General features: G+C 43.7%; 1 protein-coding gene across 1 annotated transcript in view; it reads left to right on the forward strand.

Moving 5' to 3' along the window:
- FSTL4 (follistatin like 4) overlaps positions 1 to 19740 on the forward strand; it is a 521826-nt gene that overhangs the window by 278513 nt on the left and 223573 nt on the right. Inside the window, exon 6 of the mRNA XM_090064753.1 lies at positions 9347 to 9537. Within this exon, the coding sequence (XP_089920879.1) occupies positions 9347 to 9537 (191 nt within the window). The remainder of the gene's footprint in view (positions 1 to 9346; positions 9538 to 19740) is intronic.

The following is a 19740-nucleotide window of genomic DNA, read 5'->3' on the forward strand; positions in this document are numbered from 1 at the left end:
CACAGCACAGTCATGGAGTTTAGAGGTGTTCATGTAAGATGTCCTGCTTCCGCTCATTATTGAAAGAGCCTTGATTTGCAAAGTTTAGATGAGAATTCCAGCCTCTCCTGAAGCTGAAGGCATTTGAATCGGGCACTCTTCGAAGAACTGATTTTTAAGGCAAATAATAATTGGGGCTCTTAAATAGGTAATTTAGAAGTGTGATGCTTTTCCCATATGCATGTTGTAGCAGAGGGTCAATTGCAAATGCTCCTGCTGATCTCTAATTCAGGAGTTGACTGCAGTTGGCTCTCAGGATGCCTGCAGTTCAGGTTTATAATGTGTTGAATTTATCAGAAGGGAACTTTAATAAGAATTTAAGGTCAAACTAAAGTGATGTTTTTCACTTAATGTTATTCCACCGTTAAATGAAGCTCTGAGACACTTCTGAATAGATTCAATAATAAGCCATGAAATCAGGCATAGGAGAAACTATGACATTAAAAACTTTTTCCAGGTTATGGTGAAGAAAGGAAAATAATAAGAAACCAGCTACAGCAAATAGTCCCAAAATGTTTGGCAAATGAACAGAGGAAGGTTTTGAGAAACATCTGTGGTGAAAGATCAAAACAGTTTAATTTTATGTTTCCAAAATGAAATTCCACTTTGGTGGGCTTAAGCAGAACTTGAAAAACTCTTGCTGACTTGGATCTTGTGATGGGGCTTATATGCTCCAGGCAGGGGCGCGCAGGCAGGAGATCAGGGCTCTGCCCCAGTTCCTCGCAGCAGTGAAAGCCTGGTCTGGAGCAGGGGCAAAGCGATGATCCCCTGCCTAGGCACCCTTGCTTGGAGCATGCAGGCTACAGATCACAGCTCTGCCCTGGCCCTGGAGCAAACTGCCCCCATCGCAAGATTCCTTTGGCTCTGGAGCAGCCCCCTGCCCTGCTGCTGTGCTCCCTGCCAGTGTGGCTGGGGCCAGTCTCCATGGCAACCCCAGCCTTGAGCTTTCACACCTGCTGCAGCTGGGGTCTCCATGAAGACCAGCCCCAGCCATGCACAGGGGTGGCTGGGAAATGGAGTCTACTGCTGACCAGATTCATCCCATGGGCTGGATTTTACCCATCTGTGATCTCAAATGTATAGCGGCACCCACATTTCCAAAATTCTTAAACTGTAAAAGGAGAGAATTCCCCCAAAACCCATGTTGGCTAAACAGTGGCACTCACCTCCCATTGTGCAGGCCTGAAGACCAGGCCCCAAAAGAGAAGCAGCTGGAAATATGAAACTTGTCAGTCTGGCATATCTAAACTGGGTTCCAATTAAATAGAAGAATCCAGGGCCCCAGGAGCTGCTAACAAGGTAATCCAGCCATGAGATAGCTATTAAGAAGACCTACCAATGCGAATAGTCTGAGATGAGATAAACTGCTAATGATGAGTTCATGTTGTAAAGGAAGCCACTGCGGGGCACTTAAATGCTGAAGCTATTGCAGAGGCAAGAATGGTAATCAGTGAGATAGCATATAAATGGTGTTTCTACAGTTTTTGAGGGGGTTTTTTTTGGGAGGGGTTGTTTTTTTTAACAGCCATGGTTTTAATGTTGGAAAGAACGGCAAGTGCACAAGAGCCAGTGGTGCTGCCAGAAAGCTAGAGGAAGTGAGTATTTTGTACATAAAGCAGGTGGATTCCAGGCACAATGTAAGAAGATTGCAAGTGTCATTGACAGCAGCGGGGAAGAAAGAAGGGAGGATGCAGCAGCTGTCCCTAGTAAGCCCTGTATAAACCAACTCCGAGACAGGATTGCTAGCCTCTCAGTGGTGAACGTTACTATTTTAAAAGACCCATCGCTTCCAACATAAAGGAAAGAAAGAGGGGTAGAAGAGTAACCCTGACTGTCCTTGACATTTAGTTTCCATGGTACTGAAGTGATCTTTCTTGGTGAAAATCCATTGAGTCACACCATGGATAAATGCGATCCATGGAGTAAACGGGTAATAGCATCCTAATCAGAGAGAAGCTAAAGCTATAAAATGTGGATGCAACACTGCATTTCAAAGATTCAGAATCTGGATCCATCACTTGGTTTTGGTTAGCTATAAACACAAGTGCAGCTTGTGAGCCCTGATTCAGGTTTGGGTTTTGAAAATGCACAAAATTTAGGTGTTGCTTGGGTCAGTTTCATCCTGAATACATTTTATTAAAACTGAAGGATAGTTAATTTTAATATATGCTAATATTAATTAAACTGAGGTCCCGTTTAACCTCCAATACTCAAGAGCAAGTCCCAGAGGCTACTGAGAACTGCCATAGCTTATATGAAGGGTTGTACCAGTGTCTGAGAACTGAGAACCCATGATGCCTGAATAACCACACCAGGGTTTTTTTTAATGTGTGTGGTGGAGAACTGAAAAATATTTGTTATTTCTTATAAGAAGTGCATACCTTCATGTCTTAGTTTGTTATAGGTTAGTTGCTATGGAGCTAGACCAAGAAGAAATGTTGGAAGAACGGAACAAGAGGGGCAAAATGACAATGGAACTAAGTCTCGGGAAACAATAGCAACTCTTATTTGTTGGCAGACCTTTGCCTGGCTCCATGCAAGCTAGGAAGAACTCCAGTATTGTTTTTACACTTTGTTCAGCGTGCTTGCTTGGTATTTCTGGGTGGGAAGGGAAGGGCAGTAAATAGATAATGTTCTGTTTGTGACAATTCACTTTTTGTGCCGCTAAAATTCAACTTTCTCAGACTAGCAAAAGGAAGCTCTTCCGTGTTCAAAGCCCATTTGATTCTGTCTCGTGTGCGGTCAGTTTAGATCAGTTCTTTCGCCCTGTTTGTAATGATAAATCCCTTCCTCATTCCAATTAAATTCCTAAAATTAATGCTGGAAAGTCAACAGACAAAAAAAGAAGACAAGGTAATGTGTGGGGGTAGAGGGGAGGCATGGAGGGGAGAGATCATGGCAGGGCTAACTTCACACTTCATCCTTGGGAGTGAAGGTTTGTCTTTGGGGGGAACCTTAAAAATGTGATTGTGTTTGTTATTCGTAGATATACTGTGGCTTTGTTTGTAAGATAAGGATATGCCTCACTTCATTTGTGTAAAATACTCATCAATCTCTGCCTTTTTCCCCACGATTGTGGAATTTGGAACTAATTCAGCTGGCAATGATATAAATGAAAGCTGCTGTTTTTCTTACCGTAATGGTCAGCTTATGCTCTTTTAAACTGGAGGAAGGAAAAATAATGCTATTCAATAATAATATTGGTTTTTTTTGGTTTGGCTTCAGTAGCATGCTGTTATATTGCCAGTCAGGCAGCTCTTTGCTAGACAGTTCCCCCATGACACTGGACATGGCAGCAACAGTACTGGAAGTAAAAGCAACATGATGGTCCTCTAAGTGAGTTTTGCTCAATATGATAGGATTTGCAAAGCCTCTGGGAGCTGCTGCTAGTGGCAGTTTCCAACTTTTTCTGTGATTTCTCTTATTCTTTCTGAGACTGATCTTTTCTGCAATTTAAGGAGCACATTTTCAAACCCCACATGAGCTTAAAACCCTACCTAACATCTTACTTGAAGATGTGAGCACAATGTAGGCGAGCATGGACTTTTCAAAGGAGGTAGTAAGTCATGGTGAGCAGGTGGAATTACAGAATTACTTACAGTTAAAGGAGCAACTTCCCAGGATGGGGAAGAGGAGGAATCAGCATAGATAGATAGCAGTCAGGTGCCCCATTCCTCAAAACTATACCCAACAGCCGTACCTTGCATACATGCGGTTCTGGTTAAATTCATACGCCAGCATAGGCATGCACCTAAATCTTTCCAAAGGGCTTTATAATGTATGTCACAGAATTTTCCCTGGGTATCTGTGGGCACAAGCACTTTTAAAAATTCCCTAGCTGCTTGTGGCAGCAGGTTAACCAAATGGGGGTTCACTAAGACAGACAATTCACCCACAGTGTAAAAAATGACGATTAACTGATAAAGTGATATAGTGAGGTCCTTTGCAGATCCCTAGCAGAGGAACTGTCAGTGAGCATCCTAATTACTTAGTGGTATTTATACTACAAACAAAGCATCTGATTCAAAAGGTTCAGAAGGCAGGATGTGGAGTTCATATTTATATACCCATTCCCTAAGCAGGTCTGTTCCATTTGATTTGGCAACCTGTTCAGAGCAAATCCTAGTTATAAAAAAAAACTGGAGCTACAGAGCTCTCATTCTTTTCAACTTTGATATATTTCTTTACATTGACACACAGTCATTTTTTTAAAAACTTCTTTAAATGCAGAGCTGTGGTCTCTTTTGGCTGAAGCCACAACATTCCTGGCACTTTGTCGCATCAAGTTAATTTTGCAGATTAGAGTGTAATGGCTGAATGGCTTACACTATACATCAAACTGGAACCAGTAATTAAAGTCTTAGGTCTGCTGAATTTAAGTACAAAGCTCCCATTGAATTCAGTAGAAGATGCACATGTTGCTGTGTCTCAATAGTAAGAGGAAAATGGGTTACTTGCCTGATAAGGATGTTGGAAATTTTGAAGAATGAAGCAGTGTAATAATTAATTCCAAAGGGTGCGTGGGGAGGAACTGCATTAAAAACACATTAATATTTTCTATGCAGCTTTAATTCTGGCTCTCATATACTTACGCATGTGTGTATGCTATTAATATAACGTACATATATAGAATATATATCAGTGCATTTAATACTTTTAAGTATTAAATATGCTTATATATTATTGATGTATCTATGCTATATTAATATTCTATACATTAAATATTCATATATGCTACTCACATTGATTAAACACATTAAAATATATTTAAATCCTATCATCATGCATTTATATACATACGATCTAAAAATGCATGATGATAGCATTTTTTACTCATGTAATTGCATTACTTTTTCCATAAATCCTCTGTCTCGGTGAGTGTTCAGGGTGAACGATATTCAATAAATGAAGCAATTTTTCAATTGTCTTTATTCAGGAGCTGAAACAAAGTCCATTGAAAGAATTTGATTGGCTTGGTTTTTTTTTTAATCAGATCCTCAGCACAGAAGTGCATGTTTTGGACACTGCATGAAGTCTAAACCATGGCTTGAATGACTGAGATAATGGAAATTAGAAGAAGACGTTTAACCATTAGTGGAGTAAGCTTCTCCAAGTTTTCCAAATGGAGTACTGTGAAAAAGAAACTACCTGGCTTTCAGGTGGAGCTTGAAAAGTTTATGAATGGAATTATGCTGTGCGGTTACTTGTAACAATCGAAGCCTGGATTCAGTGACCCCAGTGATCTCTTCCATCCCTATGTAATCAATAATAACCCCTTAGGATGGAACTGTTTGTGCAGACACAGCACTAGGTGTCACCTCATGGTCTGCCTATCATTTGTTAAAATGGGGAAAGAAACCGCATCAAGAAAGATAAACAGATCCAGAAGCAAACTAGACAGATTTTGTCCCTGCTGCTTGGGGTGTTTGTCTAAGATAAAGATTTTGCTGGAGAGAGGAAAATTCTCCAGAAAATAAGTGTTTGACAGCAGCTGACAAAAAACCCCAAAAGTTCAGTATATTGTTTGGATATTAATTTCATCATAGATTCTGACAGCAGCTGACAAAAAACCCCAAAAGTTCAGTATATTGTTTGGATATTAATTTCATCATAGATTCTCCCACAAGGACACTGACTGGGAATTGCCACCTGAAGCCTGAATGCCTTGCATTACCTTGTAGAGTTGTGGTATTTTTAAAGACCATACACCAAAAATGTTCAATATGTGTGTCCGCTGTTAAAGAACTAAATTTCCTACTTGGCATCTGAATCCAGTTATGATGGAGTGGGGCCACAGGGGGGGCACTGTCTTTGATTCCTTTCTGTCTTTTCTCCCATCAAACTAGTTAACAAAATGGTAACATAAATCAACAGAGAGTATGGAAAAACTGGAAATGCCAGGTGTCCAGAATCTGGGTAGCTGGGTGGTTATTATGCCTGTGCGAAGTGGCCAGTATTTGATTTGGATTTGGCTGATTTGGGGGACAGTGACTCAGTTGATGATTTGGATCACTGTCCTGAATCAATTTGGCCAAATCCGATTCAAAAGATTTGGCGCTGATTTGGTGATTCAACCATAGACTGTAATGGGGAATCACTAAAATACCTATAGCTTTGTCATTTTTTTGCAGAATTGGTTGAAAACAGCAGTATTGGTAGCCCCTTCTGAGAGCATAAAGTCTGCCAAGTGTCAAGGCGATAAGTGCAGTTGTTTCTGTGAAAGGTCATCTCAAACTATGGAAAGCAAAACTCGTATCACTTGCATGTGTTAAGGCAGAGCGGGATGAATGCAGCAGGGATGGTAGCCCCTTCTGAGGGCGTGAAGCCTGCCAGGTTTCAAGGAGACAGGTGCAGGGGCTTCTGTGAAAGTGCAGCTCAAACTGTTGAAAGCAAAACTCATGTTACTTGTGTGTATTAACTGGGTTTCTGTTTGTATCCGTGTTGGTCTAAGGTTCTTTGAGTAGATGTGATATCTTTTATTAGGCCAACTGAATAGTTGGAGAAATATATCTTGGCAAGCTTTTGGGTTTAATAACCCTTCGTCAGGCTGAGGAAGCATCTGCAGTTTCTGTGTGTGCTCTTCCTGCATGGAATGAATAGTAAAGAAGCCAGAGGCTGGCATGCAATGCGGGCAAGAAAGCCAGTCAATTAAAATGTAAATTGAGGCATCAGGGTGAGAGAAAGGCAGGGGGGCGGGGCAGGGGGATGTAGCAGGTAAAAGTGAAGAGGTACCTGGGGAGTCAGATGTCAGGCAGGTTATAGTGCATCATAAATCCTATGTCTTTATTGAGAACATGAGTTTTTGCATCTAGATCACTTCACACGCAGCCTTATATGTTGTTTCTACACCCCTCCCCCAGGGCACTGTGATTGGAAGGGAACTCAGGGAAAGATCACAGTCACTGGCCAGCTACAGATATCAATATCTCCCCCCTTTTTCCCCTTCCTCTTCTCAGTTTCTGTTTGCTGCAAGCCTGCCTTCTGAATCTTTTCTGAATCAATTCAGAGGCTTTGACTTGATTCAGACCTTTTAATGGGTCTCTTGATTCTATTTGGATTCAGAGATTCAGGCAACAAAAATGATGAGAGGACTGAAGGACATGACTTATGAGGAGAGGCTGAGGGAACTGGGTTTATTTAGTTTGGAGAAGAGAAGACTGAGAGGGGATTTAATAGCAGCATTTAACTACCTGAAGTTCTCCGTGGTGGCAGATGATAGAACAAGGAGTCCCACGTTTCAGCAAGGGAAGTTTAGGTTAGATATTAGGAAGAGTTTTCTCACCAGGAAGGTAGTAAAACACTGGAACAGGTTACCTAGAGAGGTGGTGGCATCTCCATCCTTGGAGTTTTCAAAACCTGGCTAGACAAAGCTTTGACTAGGATGATCTAGTCGGGGATGGTCCTGTGTTGAGCAGGGGGTTGGACTAGATGACCTCCTGAGGTCCCTTCCAGCCCTCATTTTCTGTGATTCTGTGATTCTATAATTCAGTGGTGCTGCTGGAAGCATAAGCAGAGGCAGGCAGGCAGGGGTGCAATAGGGAGGCAGAGTAGCATTGTGCACATGGCAAGTGGGCGGGCATGCACCATTGCTGCGGTGCAGGAGCAAGGCAGGTGGACTGGAGCAGGTGCCACCCTCCTCACATGTGCCCACACTGCCTGTCTCTTCCTGAGAAGTAGCTAGAAGCAGGGGGTGAACTGGCCTGGGCACTACCTCTCCTGCCTGGGTTGGGGATCGGCTGGGGCAGGATGGGGGGAGAATGCTGCTGTAAGCATGAGGGATGTGTGTGTGTGCGTGTGTGTGTTTGGCATCTCCCTGACCCCGGCACCCTTTGTGGTCACCCATGTCGCCTACCCTTAAGGCCATTTCTGGAAGTCATTGTTGTCTTCGTGTTCCTGGCATGTACCCAAGCTATTCCTTCCTGTCCTGAAATGAGATTGGACCTCTCAGACCTAAGTCATGAGTAAAATAATGGGCTTTACATTTAAAAGGCAGTATTTAAAGCCATTGTTGTAACTAATGAAACACAATAAGATCCTGAAGGCTAAGCCACTTAAATCTGAATATGATGTTTTCCAGGCGCATCAGAGGGAAAGCATCGGAGAAACGATTTCTCTAGTCTTGCAGTGCTGCATCAGTAAATACATAAAGCTCATAAATGTTATAAGTTAGATTCTGCTCTCAGAGTTACTGATCTCCTTCCAAATAACTGCTCAGAGGACACTATTTTAACTGAGAATAGAATTTGATCCTGGATAGTATCTCAAGGATTAACACAATCACATTCCCCAGTAATGCATGTGCACAGTTAATGCCATGACATAGGAGTTTTAGGTCAGCCCTTGGGTTTGTCACCTTTCATTATTTATCTTGTGACCACTTTATCAGGTTGAGCTGGATTTAAGGTTTGATTTCTCTCAAGTGTGTTACCAGTGAGATAAAATATTTAGTGTCACAGTGCATTTCATGCCTTATTTGCCAAACAACCTTATAGTTTTTAGTCAACATTCATAGGGAAACTCCATGTTTTGCATGGTACAGTGCTCCAGCGTGGCACTTATTTATGCCCACGATGCTTTTTATATTCAGATTGGTTAGGTTTTATATTTACTTTAGAATCTTGGGACATGCATTTATTTGATATTTATTTTAAAGAGCGAGTAAATTTGGCATAGGCAGGGATTAGTAGACAATCTGCCAACCAAAATACCTCAAGATAACATGATAAAGAGATTTCATGAAGGTAAAGTGGGCAACCATCAATCCTCTGGATCATGATGTATGTGTAAGAGGTCTAGTCAGATGCCTGATAAATCTTCTTGTAAAGAGTCCTGTGACCATCACACCAAGACCTTTGATGCATGTGTCTAGGCAAGAGTATGGAGGAGTGGAGGCTGCCCAAGACTTCCCATCCCCACTTTAGACCATTGAGACAGAATCCAAAGGCCAGACGGAGTCCAGACATTCAGTGCCTCGATGGTTGTAGCTTCTGCCAGACAGCAACAGAAAAGAAATGCTGCTGACTGCCCAATGCCTCAGTGAGGGTGCATTTCTGTCAGGGTGATGTCCATTAGCCTTCCTTCAATCAGGGAGTACCCACAAGTGTGTACTTCAAGACACTGCCTTTTCGGCACTGTCTTGAAGGCAAGTTTTATTTTAAAAGCCAGCTATTGCAAAGGATAATGACTGTGGGACCTATTTAAAGGATAGCTTCTGAGAATTGTATTTGTTTATGTCTTATTCTCCCCATTAGAAGTTCAGTTCTTTATGCAGATCAAGATGGTCCAGTAATACAGTCTTGTCTTTTAGGTGACACTTGCACAATGGCAGACTACAGTCGGCTTAAAAACATTCTCTTGGACCTTCAAGCTCATCGCCAGAGCAAACTGGGCAACCCTGTAGAGGATAAAACATCCCAGAAGCGCTTCTTAGTTGAAGATATGTTTAAGTACTTGGATATAAACAGTGATGGACACCTCAGCAGCTCTGAACTGGCTCAGGTGGGTTTATTGTTCAATGAAAATTGAATTATGAAGTGGATTGCATTTTCCATTCAAAGTGTAAATTGAATATAACACAGCAGAATTCTTGTGAGAATACTTGTTTGTAACTGTCTTTCTAACATTAGGTGAAGGAAAGAAAATCTAGTGCAGCATATAAGTCTTTTCCCCCATCTCTCTTGGGAGGAAGAGGTGTTGTCTCAAGCAATTTAGGATATTTTGCAAACAAAAAATATGGCACTTTTCCATATCTCTTGCCATCCTTTCCAAAAATAAACCCCTCACTATTTACAACCATTCTTTGAAATCCTTCCAGCTACCTGAGAAATATAAAATTAATTTGGATTTCACAAAGTATTTAAATTACAAAATGAACTTCACCCTTCCCCTCCTCTTTGGCCTGTATTAATATGACATTAAGATTAAAATACGTTAAGAGCCATATTTTCCAGAGATCTCTTTGCAGTTATTAAAATGTTGATTATTAAAACATAATAAAGCTAAAAAGGTACAGAGCTTGGGAAAACAGTAATCTTTAATTACCAGCATGCTGTGCTCTTTGAATTCATCTAATTGGTAAAGTTAACCAAACATGAAGCACAGAGAGTTCATCCGATTCCATGTGTACTCAATTTGTTCATTTCAAGTAAAAAAACTGAGAAAGCAGTACTGTAAATAACAGTAAGACATTATGCTTGGCATGGAAAAATATTACAACTTACTTGCTTCTCTTCTTAGGTCCGTATTTTTTCCTTTTATTTATAACTGGTACATCTCAGGACACCGACTCTGTCCAGAGACAATGTAGTAAAGTCAACTAATCCTTTTAGGATTATGTTCATTGCCATCATAACTACTAACCAAGTAAGAACATGACCTTTTGCTCTCACAGCCTGAAATCCATAAATTGACTGAACTGTCCTCTCAATGGCCTGATCCTAAAAGAGGCTTAAGAGCAGGGACCGGGGTTTTCTGTTCACCACAGAAAAATGCAGATGTTCTCCTTTTAAGGAAAAAAACATGGATATTCTCTTTCAAAGGAGACATGTGGGGAACAGCAGTTCCCCTTGCAGGCTGGCAGAGTTCCAAGTCACAAAGGGCTGCTTGGGGCTGAGGGGAGAAGGAGGAGGGCAATCAGGCATGGGGTGCCACGTGCATGTGTGTGCGCACACACGCACGTAGCAGCCAGGCAGTATGGAGAGTGGCTCTCACAGCTCCCTGCAGGTAAGTTTACTGCTGGGGGGAAGAGGAAGGAGGAAGAACAGATTAAGGACCCTACATTAAGGGGGGGAAGAAGTGAAGGAATGGGGCAAGACTGGGGCGGGGGGTGCTGCCCAGCCGGGATGGTGTGTGGGGGCTGGGGCCAGGGCAGAAATGTGAGGGCCTGATTGGGGAGTGGGATGGAGCCTTGGGTGGCTTATCCTGGGGGGTGATGGGGCTGGCTCCCTGCTGCTGTGTGCACTCCAAGGGAGGGAAGAATGGGGCGGGGCTCATCCCCCCAAGATTTGTGTGCAGGATGAGGGCAGATGTGGGCAGCCCACTGCAGGCTCAAGCCTCCCCACCCTGCTACCCTTCCCCAGGGGACCTCCCTGGCACAGGAGGGCAGAGCATTGTGGGAGGGATTGGTGCCATTTCCAGGAGCATCACACCAGCTGTGCTGGCATAACAAGGTGCCCTCTGCCTGCCCAGCAGTAGCAGGAGACACAACTCTGTACTGCCACCCCCACTGTTGCCAGGGGGACAGGGGGCACCTCACCATGGCAGCACAGCTGGTGTGGGGTTCCTGGCGATGGCACTGAGCCTCCTCACCCTCCTGTGCTGGGTCCCTCCCACTGGGCTGCAGAGGTCATTTGGGGGAGGACAGCAGGGCAGGGAGCCCCGAGCCTACAACAGGCAGCCCACACTCACCCCCATCCATGGGCTCCACTCTGGCTGTGCCACCTGTGGGGGAGGGGGAACCGAGCTCTGTGCTCTGATCCTGCTACAGCAGCTGCAATCTCTCATGGACAGCACCTGGAGCTTGGACACTGATGGGGCAGGCAGGAGGCTGTGGGCCCTGGCCCTGGTCCCTCTCATGCACCCACTCCCTGTGCGTTGTTTCCTGATGCACCCACAGTTTAAGGAGGAGGCAGCAGAGAACCATGGGGGGACCTCCGCCAGGCCCCATCCCCTGCCCACTCCCCTAGCCCTCCTAAGCAGCCCCTGAACCCTTCCTGCTCTACCAGCCCCATCAATGGCTGCCCCGGCTGGCTCCAGTGTCCTGGCACTAAAAGAAAAAAAGTCCCACACTCACCAGCTGCTGCAGTGGCCATTGGGGCCTCTGGGGGCTCATGGAAGAGTCCCTCCATGCAGCAGAGAGCTGTGGAGAGCAGCAGGGATCGCCCCCTGTTTGACAGGAGCCGGTGAGTGCAGGGCTTTTTTTTTTCTTTTATTGCTGGGATGCGGGGGCTGGATGGTGCAGCCATCGATGGGTCTGGGGAGTGGGCAGGGGGTGAGGCCTGTTCAGTTTGGAGATTCGGTGGCAGCTGAGTCACCAAATCGAATCACTGTCCCCCGAATTGGCCGAATCCAAATAGGAATCGAATACTAGCTGCTTCACACAAGCCTATTGTATGTCTAAGCTCACCTAATTAAAGGCACTGGGGAATTTTTAAATTAGGAAAACAAATTCACAACAAGGATGGTTGAATAATTAACTATCTGAATATGTTTACTATTCTATTATACCTTACCTGAGAGTAATTAGAAACAAATAGCTCTTAAGAAGCCACTTCAGTTCTAAAAGTTAGCATTTTATCTCTTAGCTCTAGATAAGTGTCTTTTTAAGGCTTGCTGTTTGCTGTAAGCTTGATGTATGTTTTCAGGTTCAACATGAAAATGAATCCCCTGGGCAGGATGCTAACAAGTTTGCTCCTCCCCTGAGCTTAGTAGTGAGTAGAATGGTTTGCTGTGAATGTAATCCTGGTATAGTTGACATGACATAAGATCTTTATTTCACAACACAAGGTTTTAGGGTAAATTTGCTTCGATCTCTGTATCTCTGAATTCATAAAACAGCTAATCTAAATTTGATAATATTTTAGGGAGATGGCTGCTTGTAAAAAAACCCCTTTTTTCTGAAGCTAAAAACAGATTTCACATACTGACACTTGGTAGTTATGCTGTTGCATTCTGTTCTTATATTTATGAAACACATTCCTTCACATTCATTAAAATTGAACTTGCATTAAAATAAAAGTTTGGTTCTGTATAAGCCATTATATTTATTAAATCCCAAAATGCAAAATCATAAAAAAGACAATAGGAAAAACCTGACGTGCTAAGGTATATTTGGAGGGACTGGAGAAAGAGTTACATTTAAGAAAGGTAGATCTTCCCATATCATGTCAGTGGGAAAGCAATGCACTACAATCAGGACAGAATAAGAAGTCAGGAATTCCCTGAGTTTTAAAAGTAACAGTGGCACTGAGATTCTTTGTAGTCTTTGGGAAGTCATAATGGCTTCAGTCTTCTAGAGTTGAATCAAATTAGGCCTTATTCATAGATTTAATAGATTTCATAGACATTAGGAGCTGGAAGGGACCTCAAGAGATCATTGGGTCCAGCCCTTCCACCATAAGCCGGAACTCAGCTGGGATGAAGTGACCCCAGCAAGAAATATATCCACCTGTTTTTTGAAGGAGTCCAAAATAGGTACTTGCACCACCTCTGGGGGGAGTTTGTTCCAGAACCTGGACACACACACCGTGAAGAACTTTTTTCTTACATCCAGTCTTAATCAGCCTTCCTGGAGTTTATGGCTGTTAGACCTTGTTATCCCTTGTGGAGCTCTGGTGAAAAGGTGTTCTCCTAGGTCCCGATGTACCCCTCTTATGCAATTGTAGGCTGCCACCAAATCCCCCTAAGCCTTCTCTTCTCCAGACTAAAGAGTTCCAAGTTCCTCAGCCTCTCCTCATGCGGCCTTCCCTCCAGGCCTTGGATCATATGAGTGGCTCTCCTCTGGACTCTTTCAAGCTTCTCCACATCCTTCCTGAAATTGGGGGCCCAATACTGGACACAGTACTCCAGCTGTGGTCTCACCAGGGCCGAGTAAAGTGGGAGGATGACTTCCCTGGTTTTGCTTGAGATACACTGTTGGATGCATGCCAGAGTTTGGTTAGATTTGCCAGCCACAGCACCACACTGATGACACATATTCATCGTGTGGTCAGTCAAGACTCCCAAGTCCCTTTTGGTCGTGCCGCTAATGAGCGTAGGACTGCCCAGCCTGTAGTTATGCTGGGGGTTCTTCCTACCAAAGTGCAGCACCTTACTCTACTCTGCATTAAAGGCAGTCACAGGTTTTGGCCAGTCACATCATGTGGACCTTGGAAGCTGATCTTCTCCCGTCCCCACAGACACTCCTGGTTCCAGGTTGCTCTGTCTGCACTCATTCTGACACAGGAAACTGAACAACTGCATTCGCACAGCATTAAGGCCTGGGCTACCTCTCAGCACAGATGATTAGCCTCTCTGGCATCACTGCTTTAAGGTAGGAACTCGGCTGTTTCCAGGCCACACCTGTCATGTGCAAGGCAGCCTGGACCAGAAATGTTTGGGAAAAGGTGGGAGGGAGCCTGTGATTCCTTCCAATCTGTAAGCACTGCTGTGGCCCAAGTACAGCCTCTCCATGGCCCACCAGTTCAGAATCTCACTTCTAAAGGGCTGGTTGTACAAGTCTGACACTGAAATGAGTTGGTTGCAGCACAGCCATTCTTTTTGCTTTTGTATTTTAAATTCCCACACCAAGGCTGAGATTCAGGGCATGCCTCTGGGCAATTTATCTACCCAAGCTTTGGAAAAGATTTCCTAGGTACTGAGGGATGCCTTTAATTTTCTCTCTTGCAGTATCCCCAGATTTGCCTGCTTCATTAGGTAGATTGGTGGTTGATCTGAGCTGGATGTTTTAATTTGTATGAGTTTTAAATCACAAAGCCCTCCACAGATAGGAACTGTACTGCAACTCAAGAGGTGTAAATAAAAGAAATGTGGTACAGTGGGAGACACTGTGATCTCATTCTCCGTGGCCGGCACATGAGTTGTTGCTGCTCATTTCCTTTGTTTTATTTAAAAGAAAAATAGTCCCTAGAGCACCACAATCTTGCCTGCATAGTGGAGAGGCAAAGTAGGTAACAGGCTGTTAAAAAAAAAAACAAAACACATTCATTTTTTTTAAATGCTGATTCATATTGAGGGCTGAATTGTCACAGATAGGCAAAGTGCTGAACCAGGGGGTGATGTGCAGAGGCACTGTCACAGGAGGGACGGTGACCTCTTAAAACCTGTCTGCACTGAAGAATACAGCCACTTTAAGAAGTACAGCATACAACCCAGAAAGCCTCACTTCCATCTATCCCTGTTATCTCCCTGCACTGCCTGATCATTCCCTCCTGCCCCCCCAGGAATGTACGGTCCCAGGATCATTCCTAGCACATTTGGCTCCTACCCATATAAACTGAGCAACAGGGAAGTTTCTTCATTCTGTCTCATTCCCAGCTATGTAAGAGCAGTATCTAGGAGGATGGAGGATGGATGGAGGCTAGAGATTAGCTTTGCCATTGTGTATATCCCTACACAGTGACAAACAACCTTTGGGAAGAAAAGAGGAAGGAGGCCTGCTTGATTGTTCTCCTTTTAGGGATAGATTCCAACTCCAACCACAGTTCCTGGAAAGACCCTATTGAGCAATTTCCTTGTGGGCCCATTACTGTGAAATATCAGAGAAACTTTGGAGCTGTGGGTATACCAGGCTATTAACAACTGTGGTAATTGGAATGTTATTTCCATTTAAAACTTTAATGTATTTTAAAGTTGGTTTCATAAATCTACCAAATACATTGCAGCTAACGTGTTTTTTTTCCTGACATTAAATCAAAGGAGCTAGTAAAAACTTGTCAGTCTTATGAAAAGTTAATCAATTTTCAATACAAAAGTAGACAAAGGGAAATTTCCATCTTTAGAAGATTGATCTTGGAAGTTATGGTTGATCTCACTTTTATTGAACATTTTTACTTGCTAGGTGAAGGGTCATTTTTTAGCATTATTACTTTAAATTGCTTTTAATACAATGGGCCAAGACTAGAATTGTAAATAAAAGAAAAAGCCTCTGGCCAAGAGCAAAAAGATTTTCTTGCTCTGGAGATTCTGTGTTTCAGCAGTTTTCTTTATACTCTTGTAAATTCAAAGATCCTATCATTTTCATTATACTTAATTTTGACGTTGATTCTTTGCTAACTTAGCTATTTGACTTCTGGAAGCCTTCTCCGTTTTTAGAATAGAAGATGTAAAGCGCTTATATATATTCTAAAGAAACATCTGTCAGAGAGAAAACATATGTTGAGAAAGAAGTGTATGTTCAGTATGACTCTGCCTGCTGCCCACACTAGACATAAAGATGAATAATACAATTTTGCCTTGCCTACTAGGGCTGCATGATCTATTTTGTGGCTATATTTGGAATCCATTTTTCTTTCCTTTTCATTTTTCCACGTTGAATATTTATGTTTTGATACACTTTCAAGAAGATATTATTTCGTTAGAGAAAACATGCCCAGCTCTGTTCTTGTTACACGGTATGCTCTTGGGGGGATGCTTAGAGTCACCTGATATTTCACCGGGTTTTGTTAAAGAGAGTTTGTGCAGTTGTTCTGCTTTATTTTATTGTTTTTGGAGATTAGTAATGTACACAGATTAGCAATAACATTGCTGTAAAGACTAAGAATAGACTTAACAGTATCTCACATTCAAAGACTGCTGCCTCAGTACAGGATTCCAACTTAACCCTCACCTGTTCTCAAGAAACCGTAACTGTTGTTGTTCTCATGGGGTAACTTGTTACCCTGCAATTGAACATGACTGTTGGACTCATGGCGTAACTTGTTACCCCGCCCGCATGAACAAAATGGAACCAGTGACAACTGTATAAAGGTACCAAAAACTATTAAACACACAGATTATTTGACAGAGTATATAGTAGGGGTGTGCAAAGCAGGCCTATTGGATTCAGATTTGGCCCAAATCAGGGACAGTGATTCAATTTGTTGATTCGGATCACTGTCCCCAATTCGATTCAGCTGAATCCGAATCTGAAGATTCAGTGTTGATTTGGAGAATCAGTGATTCAGACATAGATGCAGCTTTAAATGTTTTTTCTACATACCTCAAGGTACCAGCGTGGCTTGTGAATGCTGTGATGCTGGGGTGCATGGAGCATCCTGCAGGAGTGTAGGGGGGCCCTCCAAATGCTCGGTGGCGAACCCATAAGTACTTCTGGTCCACTTATGGGTCTGCCAGGGAGTGTGCTGGGGGGACCCACATCCTCCCCCCAGGTAAGTGATTGGTGATGGGGGGACACTGGGTGCCCCCTCCAGACCCAGGAGGCTCCAGTCGCTGGAGGGGAGGGGAGGGGAGCGTGGAAGCCCGCTGCGCACTCCCTGGCAGACCTGGAAGTGGACCAGAAGTGCTTGTGGTCCAATTCTAGGTCCGCTGCTGAGGGTGCTGGGGACCCCCCCGCCCCGACGCTCCTGTGGGACACTCCATCTGCCTCACCATTGCAGCATTCATGAGCCCTTGCTACCTAGAGGTATGTAGAAAAGACAGTTAAACCTGGGTCTATGTCTGAATCACCAAATCTTTCCAAATCTCTCCGAGTCGATTCAGGGGGTTCTGGTTTGATTCAGAAAGATTAAAGGGTCCTCTGATTCAATTTGGAGATTTGGCCACTGAATTGGGTCAAATGTCCGCTGAATCCAATCAGAGACTAAAGCTTCACAGAGCCCTTGTATATATGATGATTTGAACCAAAAATATTATTTAACAAGAACTATGAACAAAATTTAAACTTTTTTGAGAGTTTCAAAACGTGAATGAACAATTGTTATTTCTGCTGTTCACATTGTTTTAAAATAACAATTACTTCCAAAAACATTTCCTAACTGTTTTAACTAAATATTGCATTCCTCATGAGGTAGCAGTGATGTACTGTGGTGCACACAAAAAATTGCTTACAATCTTCACATGGTTTCCAGGTTTTGTGGTCATCTGTCCAAAAGCACAATGTCCACTCATGCTTGCAGAAGGTTCTACTGGGCGCATTGTGGCAATTTGTAATTTAGGGCAGTCATACCAAACTTGACGGACTTAGACAGATTACATGTATACATCATTCTTCATTTTATTTGTCCATTAATCAACTGTTCTCCAGGCTCCTGGAAAAAAAAGCACCGTCTTCTTAAATGTGATCTTTGCTTCCAGTTTACATTGTGGCTTAGCCAAATGATGGGGCTGGCAATGGCAGCCACATCCAGCATATTGAAAAATAGTGTCATTGGCCACCTGTTGATTTTCCATCTGCAGGTGGTCATACGGACTGTGCTCAAGGTTATCCACCCCACGCTTGTTTTTATTGTAGTCATGGTTGCTGTTCAGCTTTTTTTGCTCTCCATTCACTGACAGATCATGTTGCATGCTTGACAGTAACAGCACAATTTTGGACTTCTTTGGAACATAGGAAACTAGGGTGAGTTCCCCATCAAAAGCAAAAATGAATATAAAAGTTTCCTTTCTTCAATTTGCTTGAATTTTGTTTGGGATATTGGCCTTGTTTTTCCAAATTGTGCCCAAATAGGTCAAGTCCTGCTGTAATAGTCTTTCTAGCAGGTCAGTACTTGTGAAGAAATTGTCACCCACAGTATTGCTTCCCGTCTTGTACCAGGATGATCCAGTTTCTCAATGACCTGGCTACCAAAATTACCTTGGCATGGAGCATCTGGTTGCTTGCCCAGGTAGATGTCTCCAGACAGGGGGAATGATGTTGCTGCATCACAGCACCACCACATTTTCAAGCCATATTTGACAGGCTTTCTGGACATATACTGTCTGAAGGGACAGCGACCCCTGAACACAATGAGGTGTATTCCTGAAGTATTGGAAGACTCATTTCTTCTCCCTTAGATAGTTCTCTTCCTCTTGGCTCCACATATCTCCCTTTCCTGGCTGTCGAGTAAGTTAGATTCAAAAGAAGACATGTAGAATGATCTGGTTAATGCATGACATTTATAGATATACTGTAAGCAATCCTATTTTGTCATGATACGTGTGTACCTAATAAGCATGCTCAGTAAGCACACACAGACTTGGATCACAAATTGTGTAAGCCAAAAACTGCAGTTACACAGCTTCATATTTCTCATTTAGTTGCATAAAGGGAAATAGGATTTAGACCAAAAACCATTAACTTCACATTCCATGGACTTGTTGGAACATATTAACTTCATACAGTCTCCAGGGTCAAAACCTTTACTGCTAAGAAAGAAATATCTATGGCCACAGAGATCCATATTTTATCCCCTGGCTAAGAAGGAAAGGCTAAGATCTTACATCCCTCAACCATATATCCACAGCCAGTACCCTCTTAAGTTGCACAGGATAGCTCTAGTAAAGGCAGCCCCTAGGGCTGTGGGAAGCTTTGGGTGGTGGTTTGATTTGGAGGAGATTTGGCCCAATTTGGTGGCCAAATCTCTGAATCCAAATCAAAGGACCAATTTAAAGGTCCAAACTGAATCAAAGCTCTCCAAACGTCTGGAAAAGATTTGGAAAGCTTTGATGATTTGGGCAGTCCCTGGTGGCTGCAGCAGGGAGCTGCAGCCACTCCAAGCGGGTAAGTAATAGGGGCAGGGGAGAGAGGGCTGGGGGAGGGGGAGGGTACCATGGGGGGACCCCTGCCACCTCCACTGATCCCCCCACTCTGCCAGCCCCCCCATAGCTGCCTCCCTCCACCCCAGCTCAGCCCTTTAAAGAAAAGCCCTCATGCTCACCAGGTGCTGCTGGGTGGGGGAGCGATTCCTGCTGCCCCCCACTGCAGGGGGAGCTATGCCATGAGACCCCTCCATCCCCTCCCCCCCACAGGTGCCCCGTGAAGGCCAGCTCCAGCCCTTTAAGAAAAAATAAACTGAAAGCCCCAGGACTCACCGTTCCTGCAGCCGCCTCAGGGCTTCAGGGGCTTCTTCAGAGCCCCCCATGTGGTGTGGGACAGTGGGGGGGGGGCACCAGGGATAGCCCCTCAGGGGCAGGAGTGGTGAGTGTGGGTTTTTTTTGTTTTATTTTTCTTAAATGACCAGAGTTAGCCTGTGTGGAGCACCCGGGGGGGCTGGGGGAGTGAGCGGG

The sequence above is a fragment of the Crocodylus siamensis genome, chromosome 10 (assembly GCF_052110815.1).
Source record: "Crocodylus siamensis isolate JL-2025a chromosome 10, ASM5211081v1, whole genome shotgun sequence".
Lineage (NCBI taxonomy): Eukaryota > Metazoa > Chordata > Crocodylia > Crocodylidae > Crocodylus > Crocodylus siamensis.